At 45.3% G+C, this 12,411-nt stretch overlaps 1 protein-coding gene across 1 annotated transcript; it reads left to right on the top strand.

Moving 5' to 3' along the window:
- Nucleotides 1–3,408: 3,408 nt before the first annotated feature.
- Nucleotides 3,409–5,723, top strand: LOC124688591 (serine/threonine-protein kinase RIPK-like). The gene is made up of 3 exons (XM_047222254.1): nt 3,409–4,029; nt 4,117–4,253; nt 4,927–5,723. The coding sequence occupies exons 1-3, from the start codon at nt 3,477–3,479 to the stop codon at nt 5,581–5,583; spliced, it is 1,347 nt and encodes a 448-aa protein (XP_047078210.1). The 5' UTR covers nt 3,409–3,476; the 3' UTR covers nt 5,584–5,723.
- The last annotated feature ends 6,688 nt before the right edge of the window (nt 5,724–12,411 follow it).

Here is a 12,411-nt window from a genome sequence, read left to right as displayed (position 1 = left end):
TTACAGTTAGGGTTAGGGTTAGGGTTCGGGAAACCGTAGGGCGGGGACCCCGCGGATCTACCCATATGTACATCGATAGCAAATGTTGGGCCTAGTGGCTCCGGTTGATCCGTCTGCGAAGAGCGTCACCCATGGGACCTACATATGCCATCTACGAATTCTAAAAAAATAGAACCATTTTTTACATAATTCATACTAGTAAATAAATAATAGAAACATATTATAAAGTAATATGAGAGAGGGAAAAAAATAAAAAAAATCCTATATGCCGAGGGTGGCCGTCGGCATAGGGTGTCCATGCCCTATGCCGAGGGTGGCCGTCGGCGTCTGACTGACGCCGTGAGCGGGCGACGACGGCGCGGGCTGGGCCAGAGGCGATGCCGGTGCTACGCCGAGGGCCAAGGTGACGCCGACGGCTGCCCTCGGCGTAGCCTCCTCTACGCCGACGGTATGTGTACGCCGACGGTCGGCTTCCTGAGCTGCCCCGGCGAGGCCGTACGCCGACGGCCCCGATAAAAAGCCGTCGGCGTACAGTTTGGCCGTCGGCGTCTAGCTCCATTCCTGTAGTGATTGCTTTGCAATTGGTCGATGTCATATCTCTGCTCAAATGCATTCATTAGGGCATGTACAATAGTAGAGAAGACAGTCCACATTATCTAGAGAAAACATTAAATAAAAATGGTAAAATGTGTTATCTCCTATTATTATCTTTATAAATTAATTAGTTTTAGTGGGAAATTGTGTTGACATGGAATACACATGGTAGCATTCTCTTATTTTTTTAGGAGATCGTCTCTTAGGTAAAGGAAGATAATTTTTTTTCATTCTCTCTTCTCTAACTAAGCAAAAAATCCAACGCGCCAAGCATAATAAAAAGCTTACATCATTCCATTGTACATGCCAAAACAGCTTCGGAAAAGTTAATAAACAAGCATTCCCCACACATCCTAGCAGCCCCTGACCCAACCCATCCATGCTCCATAAGACCAACCCCGCTGCGACAACTAAATTCCGTTGAATTACCTAGATCTGTATAAAAGAACAAGTCTTTGGTGTAGTAGTCCAGGAATTTACGGCATTGCCTAAAAAATGAATTGACAACATACTGTAACTGTCGTGACGAACTCTGATACAGTATCATATATCACCGATCGCTGTAATTCGTATCGGTATTCCTGATGTTAATATATTTCTTATTGAAAAAAATCGTATACGTATATGAGATGCCGTCCACCTTCCTCTGCCACTGTCAATCATCTTGTTCCATAGAGCGAATAGTCGTTCACCTTCACCTGTTCGGTTTGAGAGTCGCGTTCACCTTTTCACCAATCCAGCCAACGAAAGAAGCTCCTCCACCATCCATCAGGCATCAACGTTACACCGCAAACTTTTTTGGGCAAGTGCAAGTGCAACACCTGTCCAACATGAGACTAGCTACAGAGTACGTGAAGTACAGTTTACATGCATATCCTTGTCAGCCAGCTAGCTAGCTACACGTTCGCCATTTTCGCAGAGCGAAGTAGCTAGTCACATTCACCTTTAACAGAAACAGCCGAGATGAAAACGAGAAAGCTTTCCTCTCCATCAACATCGCCGCGCAAACCACACGGATCGACCAATTTACCGCTCTCGCGCTGCTCGATCCGCTCTGGTCAGGGTCAAACTAAATCACATCATCCGTTTCACATTCTATCCGAGCGCAGAAAGATTACCGGCCGGCTGCCTTACCTATATCAGTATGTATCAGTATATGGTTTCACACCTAATTCATACCTGATCACGTATGTACGTAGCTTCAGTAAAACATTGTTGATTCGAGATGGATCGATGCCACGAAGCTTGTACTGTATAAAACTTGGAGTAACCTGTATGCATTCATACCGAAACTGGTCCAGTCCGCCGACCCAACCCATCCATGCTCGATCCGACCAACCCGACGCCACGACTAAATTTCGTTGCGTCACGCTAGCCCGTAAAATAAGAGGCGGGTGCACCCGTTCGAATACTCATATTGCCCTCTTTTCTCCATTAATCAGTTTTGAATCAGCTATTACTGGCGCTGTTAGAGATTATAAAGCTGGCGCATATTCCAAAGTCGTAAATACCGATGTAATAAAATTTATATATTGTAAAATATATATGTTCTACTTGAGTCGCACTATTTGACCTAGGGTGCACAATAGCTATTCTACACTCACCATGTATCTTTTAAACCGTAAATATTTTTTACGTTACGTAAATTTTGCCTTACTTCGAGTAGAACATAAGAAAAAAAGTAGAGATGGCAAACAAAAAATATTTACATGAAGTACAGAAATACGACATAAAATGCGTATTTTTGATGTATTTTACACTGTAGTGACTCATACATTGAGTTTCTTATGTCGATTTTTTTGTTGTGAGCCAATATGAACGTAATTATTTGTATACAACAACATAATATTATGGATGTAACAATGTAAACTATGTTGGGTGCAAAATAATGTTTTGCACCCAGAGAGTCAAATAGCATTTCTATGTTCTACTTTCTAATAGTAATGTAATTTTTATGATGTACAATTTATTTTATATTTATCAAATTAATTAATGGTTTAGGGATATACGTAGGCCTTATAATTCCTAATGAAAGAAGCGTGTGTAGTGGAAGGATTCACAGCACTGCCAAAGCAACAAATTGACACCACACTGTAGCTGTCATGACAAACTCAGATATCACACATACATGCATCGATCCGTCTCTATCTCCATTTTGTCTTTTATTTTCTTCTTTTGGGCGTGTTTTTTTGTTATTGACGAGCATTTTCTTTGGTTTCTAGACTCGGCGACCTACAGAAGTAGTATATTAATAATATAGCGGGACGATTTCCAAGAATAGTACAGGAAAGAACTATTCTTTTGTGCAGTCGAAGAATTCACAGCATTGCCTAAACAATGAATTGACAACACACGGCGGTAACTGTCGTGACGGACTCAGATATCACATATACATGCACCGATCGCTGTAATACGTACATACTACATGAGATGCCGTCCTGCCACTGCCATCCATCCATCCAGCTGCTTCTTCTTCTTCCATGGAGCGAATAGTCGCTCACCTTCACTAGTTTAGTTTGAGCGAGTCACGTTCACCAATCCAGCCAACGAAAAAAAGCTTCGCCACCATCAGGCATCAACGTCACCACTCAGCAGGCAAACCACCCAGATTAAATTAACGCGCGCAACGGCCGCGTCGCTCAGGCCTGCAGGTCAAATCATCACGCTCCCATGACGACGTCCGTACCCCATCCGACCAACCACACGGCGCGCGACGATCGGTCCACACCACACCAGCTGCCCCGTTATATATACCCCTCCAGATCTTGTCAACTCCATCATCCATCAATTCCACCATTCCTGATCCCATCAAGCTCCTTCAGAAACACAAGAACGCGAGAAACATCCACCTTCCAACAAAGAAAACCAGCTGCAACACCACCATGAGGGCGATGCTGTTCGGCTGCTTCGCCCCGCGCGGCGCCGTCGTCGACCCAGCGGCGGTGGGGAACGACGACGGGACCACCCCCGCCGCCGCCAAGAAGTCGCCGTGCACCAAAACCAAGCCCAAGAAGCGGTCCATGCGGCGGGTGCAGAGCTCCACGGCGCGCCTGCGCACCCTCCCCGTCGACGACCTCTCCCGGACCCTCGCCTCCTCCGGGATGCACGCCTTCACCTACGCCGAGCTCCGGCTCGCCACCCGCAACTTCGCCGCCACCAACAAGGTCGGCGAGGGCGGGTTCGGCCCCGTCTACAAGGGCTTCCTCGACGACAGGATCGTGCCGGGGATCGAGCCCCAGCACGTCGCCGTGAAGGCCCTGGACGCCGACGGGCCCCAGGGACACCGCGAGTGGCTGGCGGAGGTGGTCTACCTCGGCATGCAGCTCACCCACCCGCACCTCGTCAAGCTCGTCGGGTACTGCATCGAGGACCACCACCGGATGCTCGTCTACGAGTTCATGGCACGACGAAGCCTCGAGGACCACCTCTTCCAGAGTAAGAACAGAGTTCTTGTTCCTTGATTTAATCACGGTTAGGTTTTTCATAGATGGATGCTAATTTCAGATGATTTCTGTTGTGCAGATGTGCTGTCGACCTTGCCGTGGGCGACGAGGCTCAAGATCGCGGTGGGGGCGGCCAAGGGGCTGTCCTTCCTGCACGAGGCCGAGACGCCGGTCATCTACAGGGACTTCAAGGCCTCCAACATCCTGCTCGAATCGGTCAGTACCTACTACCTACCTACCAGCTCCATTATTCCCTTCATAGTATATACTTGTATACGCACGCACGACTATAGATATGGTGAACCGTTTCCATGTATATCCTACGAACAGGCAAGCACGTTTCAGACTAGCTATAGTTGGCAAATCCCTGTCGGTTTCTGTTATTATACACTATACTACGGGACTAAATCTTCCGTAATGCCGGCCAACAAACCATTGCGATTTTAAAACTAGCTACTTACCAAAAGCAGCTAGCATAGAATCGGTTTATCGCTCACACCGAGTCAGGATATGTCCCTGTCACGATTAGCAGGTATGTTGAGAATACAAAATTGGTTGTTGGCTTAATTCTCCTAGATCAGGTTATATTAGCGCCGTCTGGAAACTACAAGTGTACTGTATGACATAGTCGCTCATGTCTAAATCAGTTGCCTAGTCAACTAACCACCTTGCTTGACACACTAGCTAGTTAACAACGCGAAAATGTCAAAAACAAAACAGTTCGGTACACTTCCACTATCAGCAAAGCAAATAAGAATTGTGCATGAACATCATGTTAAACACGCGTACACGCCGGCATCAGATTCTTTTCAAACACGAAATCAGCGTGCGTAATCAGTATATACACGTTGATGTGATCTCAACTAACCGTGACGCTTGCGTATTGCAGGACTACACGGCGAAGCTGTCGGACTTCGGGCTGGCGAAGGAGGGCCCGGTGGGAGAAGAGACGCACGTCTCCACCGCCGTCATGGGCACCCACGGCTACGCGGCGCCGGAGTACATCCTCACGGGCCACCTCACGGCCAAGAGCGACGTCTACAGCTACGGCGTCGTCCTCCTCGAGCTGCTCACGGGCCGCCGCAGCGTCGACAAGCGCCGCAAGGGCCGGGAGCAGAACCTCGTCGACTGGGCGCGCCCCTACCTGCGGCGGCCGGACAGGCTGCACCGCGTCATGGACCCGAGCCTGGAGGGCAGCTACTCGGAGGAGGCGGCGGCCAAGGCCGCCATGGTGGCGTACAACTGCCTGCGCAGCGTGCCCAGGACGCGCCCCACCATGTGCGAGGTCGTCGACGCCCTCGAGCCGCTGCTCAGCATGCGCGACGGCCTGGGCGCCGGGACCTTCGTCTACACCGCGCCGCCGGTCGACGACGTCGTCCCTGACACGTGTGAGGCTGACAAGGAAAACGGCCGTGGCGGCAGCGAGGCGACGGCCATGAAGAAAATGGCCGTGCAGAGGGTCGGCAGGCACCGGCCGTACGCGAGCTCGGTGGCCGGAAGCGAGGGCGCCGGCTCGCCGAGGCAGAGCAGGGATAGAGGGGCGTAGGTAGTTGTTCGAGTGAGCGCGTGTGCTTATTTTTATGTCCAAATTGTTGAAACTGTACATAGTGTCAAGCAGGAAGTGTAAACGTGTTCGTTGATTCTTTTCTTGGTGATGGTAATTCTTCATCACAAGAGCAAAGGGTGTTACTAGTTTTTCAGGAGCAAAGAACTCTTGCTTTGTATCTTGCCATGGTGATCGTATTCTCGATCCCATCATTTGTTATCTGCGATGTGTCTTTTTAACGGAACATCAGCAGCAACAAGACCTTATTGTCATGCAGAGCCATGAAGAAACCGACTCAAAAACACTGTTAAAAAAAACAAGTTCTTGGTAAATTATGAACGTGTTGGGTAGCCTAAAGTGGCTGCAAAGTTCATTGTGCGTTCGGAACGAGCCACGGATTTTGCCATCCGTTTGGTTACTCACCAAGGGGTTTTCTTTTGCCGCTGGAGATTTCGCTAGAGGTTGTTTAGTAGCTCAATTTAAAGGTCATGGAGCAACCCAATACCACGAGCCACATGTTTAGTTGCCACCAGAAATATGAGTCTAGTTACCTCTTCTTTGCCACCAGACATAGTTGAATAGCACATAAGAAAATAACATTGCAATTCAGTTAAGATTCAGTCACAAGTACTATGATGATAGTTCATGGACACACATGACCAAGTTTCGAACACAACTACACTGATGATAGTTCAACGACACACAAGTTTCAGACACAACTTAAACGACCTTAGTTCATCGACACGAGCAAGACATAACAAGAAAACTTCAAACTTCTTCTTCCATGACGACCAACCTGGTGGCATCTCCGTGGTCCGGGCACTTGGTCATGACCTTAGTGGATGTGAAATCGAAGATGACGACTATGTAGATTCTCGGGGCCTCCTTGTGGAATGTCAGGACCTGGCCAACATCTAGTTTATGGGCGACGGCAAAGGCTTCCTGACAAGGGGCTCCTCGGCAATGCCCACCATGATGGGCATAGGGTTGACGGAATCCTGCATGTTAGCACGAGACATCGGATACAAGACGAACAAAAGGAGAGATTTACCCAGGTTTGGAGCCCTCGATGAGGTAAAACCCTTACTGTTGGTTGTCTGATCTTGATTTATCAATGAAAAAGGGTTACAATGGGGCAGCCGATGGACTGCGTTGTGGTGAACTCGCCGGAAGGCAAGATTTCTAGGGTTTGGTGTATGCGGGATTGTGTTGGTTGAATCGATGTCCTCCGGCATGCCCTCTCCTGGCCTTTATATAAGAGGCCAGGTCCCGAGAGTTCTGCTCGGATTCAATTAGGTTACAATGAGATCTAATCTATCCTTTCTGTATTCAACGTTTCCTTGCCTTGTCCATCAAGGATCTGTCTCCTTCTACCTTTCCTCCATCGCAACCAACGTATTGATCTATCTTGGGTTGTGGTGATCTTCATGGATCCACATACCAAGTCTAGTCTATATGCAATGTGCTTGCACATGCGACTAGATTTACTAAGAATACCTTGCCTTGCATTGTGCCACATTGCAATCATTGGCCAACGAACACAAAGAACGCATTATAGAAGAAAACATGTAAGGCCTCATAATTAAATCCCAGTGAACCCCACAATTAATGCTATTCAACCAAGCACAATGCAGAAGGAGTAGTGCTTGTGCATTGTGCAAGGTTGGGTAGCACCACCGTGGTGTTATTAGCTTTCCACGTTTAATCACCCTCCATGTAGGGCAAATCACAATCAAGCAATTAATGTGCCTCATATTAACCATATGGCGGCATGAATGATTCTTTCTGGCCAAGTGATGTGCATAGTCATGTGTAACTATACAATGCTCAAGGTCAGAAAATATCATTATGCCACCAAATATGTGACAAATTATAATCATTGGCTCATCACAACAACCGAATAATGGTTACGGCCTCATATAGTCGTTGGACACACAAATCTTAGGGATGGGGTCAGCGAACCAAGTGAATTGCTAACCTTTAATGTTTCCTGGCTTATTTCGATCTTGGTGAGATCTGATAAGGTTGAAAACACCCACCAACATGCAATTTTGATCAGATGGAATATGCATATTATGTAACCACTGAAGGAATTCTAATTTTTCAGTATCAACACATGGAGCATAGATATTAGTCAAAGTCAAGTAGGTATCTGATTTTGTTGCATGAAATTTAACAGAGAGAGCATAACCATTACGAAAGACTTCCATCCCAGAAAAAACAGAACTACACAGACAGTGATAATCCCACCTGATCTGCCAACAGATGGGACATACGCAAATGAATCCAAATTCCTAGGATAGAATTGCCTAAGAAAAGAGGTATCCACATTCTCTCTTTTTTAATCTTGAAAACAGATAAGACAAACACTCTCAATTTTTTTTATTAAAGATCAGTGTCCATTTAGCCGGATCATTGAGACCCTGATATTCCAATTCAATACTTTCCACACAAAAAATCTTATGCATTGGAGACTAAATATGAGAGGAGCCAAACTGACAAACATTAAGCTAACAACATTCAAGCAAGGGGTAAAGATTATAGGAAACTCACAATAACCATTACATAGATATATCTGATAGTCAAAAAGGCAATATAGCAAGTTAACTGATAGGTGTTGGAGAGCACCAGAGATAATCTTACAAGGCTTTAGAACATTTCTCACGTCCAACAAAAGGGAGAAAACGAAACCAAAAGAGTGAGGAAGGAAACAACAGGCTCAATTCCTCTTGGGAACCTTTTGTGAACTTGCATTGACATTCTTTTTGGAAGATGCATTTTTCTTGGTTCCAGTTGACAACTGGAATGTCGTGTTTGGACTCCTCTTCAAATTCTATTGTCTCTGTTATACTGAATTTCTCACAAAGATTCCTAACAACAGAATGTTTGATGGATGGTGCCGCAACAGCACAAGCTAGCCAGTTTTTATCAAAGCATGTCCTTGCCTTATATCCCATATGCATACCCTTAATTCTGCTGCTCCATCTTACTTCAGAACAAGCCAGAGGTGCCTTCCTATTATTTTTCTTGAGCTGCAGGGCCGAGGTGGATGAATGATATTGTTCCTTTTTAGAAGCCCCTTTTTCTCATGAGGAAATTGATGCAGTTGTCAAGGAATTTTCTAAAAACAAATCTCCATGGAAAAAATGGTTTCAATGTTGAGTTTCTACAAAAATGTTGGCATATTGTTAAGAATGACTTTTATGATTCGTATGACCAATTCCATCAAGGCACCCTTTGTCTCCAAAGTATTAACAGATATTTCATCACTCTTGTGCCAATAAAAGGTGTTGCTGACTCTGTACATGATTTATGACATATCTCTTTGCTGAATTGTACCCTCAAGTTGTTAACAAAAGTGTTGGCCAATAGGCCTCAAACTGTGATCAAGTGCATTATACATGAGAATCGGTATGGGTGCATTAAGACTAGGACAATTCAAGATTTTCTAGCCTGGGCATATGAATACCGCACCATTCTCACAAATCTAGGAGATTTTGAAAAGGCTTTTGGTAAGATTGATCACTCCTTCATTATGGCAGTGTTGTAGGCTAAGGGTTTTGGTCACCAGTGGTGCACATGGATTAGGCAAATACTTGATTCTGCTACTTCATCTGCTTTGCTTAATGGAATTCATGGTCAACTTTTAAGTGTAGGAGAGGGGTGAGGCAAGGGGGCCTCTCTCACCTCTTCTCTTTGTGTTAGATATCGATGTTTTACAGTCTCTTGTCAATGAGGCAATGAACAATGGGCTTCTTACCAGACCGTTGGCACTACAGTGTTCAGTCACCTTTCCCATTTTGTAATATGTAGATGACACACTAGTCATTCTTCAGGCTGATGTGTAGCAACTACATCATCTTCAGAAACTACTCCAAGATTCTGGGGATGCATCTAGATTAAGAGTTAATTATGCAAAGTGAAATCTCATATCAATCAGTATTGTTGCGGACAGTTTTCTGTTTATTGAGGCCCTTCAAATCTCATACCAATCACTTATGTGTGGTTGCCTTTAAGCACTACTAATCCCAAAAAGGAATTCTTCATGCCCCTAATTTAGAATGTTCAACGAAGATTACAAGCTTCTGTCTTGTATCTCAATTATGGTTGTAACCTTCGCGTAGTCAACTCAATTCTTTCATCACTACCTATGTTCTATCTACTCTGCAGGTTTACCAATGGGTAATAAATGATGTTGATAAATACATGAGTCACTATCTCTAGAGAGAAAAGGAGTCACTATATCTGGGATTTGGTTTGTTGGCCAAAAGATCAGGGTGGCTCTACTCTACAAATTTAGAGAAGTGCAGGGTCGCATGTGCATATTTGCCTTGGTGGCAGAAAGATTCCATGTCAAATTCAATCTTGTCCCTTGGAATAGATCAAACGACCCGTATTGTTCTGGAATCATGTAGCACCCATGTCCCTGGTAGTACTAGATATCTTCTCCACCACCTGGTGTTATTAGCTTTCCACGTTTAATCACCCTCCATGTAGAACAAATCACAATCAAGCAATTAATGTGCCTCATATTAACCATATGGTGGCATGAATGATTCTTTCTGGCCAAGTGATGTGTAACTGTAAAATGCTCAAGGTCAGAAAATACCATTATGCCACCAATAGGTGACCATATTATAATCATTGGCTCATCACAACAACCGAATAATGGTTACGGCCTCATATAGTCGTTGGACAGACAAATCTTAGGGATGGGGTCAGCGAACCAAGTGAATTGCTAACCTTTAATGTTTCCTGGCTTATTTCGATCTTGGTGAGATCTGATAAGGTTGAAAACACCCACCAACATGCAATTTTCATCATATGGAATATGCATATTATGTAACCACTGAAGGAATTCTAATTTTTCAGTATCAACACATGGAGCATAGATATTGGTCAAAGTCAAGTAGGTATCTGATTTTTTTGCATGAAATTCAACAGAGAGAGCATAACCATTACAAAAGACTTCCATCCCAGAAAAAACATAACTACACAGACAGTGATAATCCCAGCAAAGGGTGTTACTAGTTTTTCAGGAGCAAAGAACTCTTGCTTTGTATCTTGCCATGGTGATCGTATTCTCGATCCCATCATTTGTTATCTGCGATGTGTCTTTTTAACGGAACATCAGCAGCAACAAGACCTTATTGTCATGCAGAGCCATGAAGAAACCGACTCAAAAACACTGTTAAAAAAAAACAAGTTCTTGGTAAATTATGAACGTGTTGGGTAGCCTAAAGTGGCTGCAAAGTTCATTGTGCGTTCGGAACGAGCCACAGATTTTGCCATCCGTTTGATTACTCACCAAGGGGTTTTCTTTTGCCGCTGGAGATTTCGCTAGAGGTTGTTTAGTAGCTCAATTTAAAGGTCATGGAGCAACCCAATACCGCGAGCCACATGTTTAGTTGCCACCAGAAATATGAGTCTAGTTACCTCTTCTTTGTTGTGGTGAGGTTACCAGACATAGTTGAATAGCACATAAGAAAATAACATTGCAATTCAGTCAAGATTCAGTCACAAGTACTATGATGATAGTTCATGGACACACATGACCAAGTTTCGAACACAACTACACTGATGATAGTTCAACGACACACAAGTTTCAGACACAACTTAAACGACCTTAGTTCATCGACACGAGCAAGACATAACAAGAAAACTTCAAACTTCTTCTTCCATGACGACCAACCTGGTGGCATCTCCGTGGTCCGGGCACTTGGTCATGACCTTAGTGGATGTGAAATCGAAGATGACGACTATGTAGATTCTCGGGGCCTCCTTGTGGAATGTCAGGACCTGGCCAACATCTAGTTTATGGGCGACGGCAAAGGCTTCCTGGCAAGGGGCTCCTCGGCAATGCCCACCATGATGGGCATAGGGTTGACGGAATCCTGCATGTTAGCACGAGACATCGGATACCAGACGAACAAAAGGAGAGATTTACCCAGGTTTGGAGCCCTCGATGAGGTAAAACCCTTACTGTTGGTTGTCTGATCTTGATTTATCAATGAAAAAGGGTTACAATGGGGCAGCCGATGGACTGCGTTGTGGTGAACTCGCCGGAAGGCAAGATTTCTAGGGTTTGGTGTATGCGGGATTGTGTTGGTTGAATCGATGTCCTCCGGCATGCCCTCTCCTGGCCTTTATATAAGAGGCCAGGTCCCGAGAGTTCTGCTCGGATTCAACTAGGTTACAATGAGATCTAATCTATCCTTTCTGTATTCAACGTTTCCTTGCCTTGTCCATCAAGGATCTGTCTCCTTCTACCTTTCCTCCATCGCAACCGACGTATTGATCTATCTTGGGTTGTGGTGATCTTCATGGATCCCTTGTTGGACCATAGGAGGTAGGCCAATGTTGGGTACCCGAAGGGTAATGCCCACATCACTTCCCACCCGTGATCGATGATCGCCCTATTTTCATGGAACTTGGTGGTCATCCTCCAGCTGCACCCAGTGTTGGTGACAACGGTGATCTTCCCGGGGATGGGTACGAACCCTTCCACGAACTTCGTAGGAATTGGGAGAAGCCCATGGTCCGGTTTAATATGATGTGGAGGAAGCTCTCTTGACCCACGTCCTCGTGGAAGTGGACGACGTTAGCCTTCCTTCCTCAAGGCCTCTTGCTAGGACCCTCACCGGCAACCTCCACCGGTGTGCCAAGGTCGATATGAGCATGCAGAAGAAACATAAATGTATCATACACCTATAGTGCAATCAACAACGTCAACAATTAACATCGACATGCATCATAGGCTCACATCAAGAATGAACACAAGAAAGCCTCATATATAGGGTCACACAGAATGCAAAGAGACTGTCCACA

This window comes from Lolium rigidum, chromosome 2, assembly GCF_022539505.1.
Source record: "Lolium rigidum isolate FL_2022 chromosome 2, APGP_CSIRO_Lrig_0.1, whole genome shotgun sequence".
NCBI lineage: Eukaryota > Viridiplantae > Streptophyta > Magnoliopsida > Poales > Poaceae > Lolium > Lolium rigidum.
This window is presented reverse-complemented; position numbering and strand designations above follow the sequence as displayed.

Excerpts from the sequence above, each read along its gene's own strand:
- LOC124688591 (XM_047222254.1), top strand. The coding sequence starts at position 3,477 with ATGAGGGCGATGCTGTTCGGCTGCTTCGCCCCGCGCGGCGCCGTCGTC. Across the intron at positions 4,030-4,116 it reads CGAGGACCACCTCTTCCAGA|ATGTGCTGTCGACCTTGCCG; the intron begins GTAAGAACAGAG and ends TCTGTTGTGCAG. Across the intron at positions 4,254-4,926 it reads CCAACATCCTGCTCGAATCG|GACTACACGGCGAAGCTGTC; the intron begins GTCAGTACCTAC and ends TGCGTATTGCAG.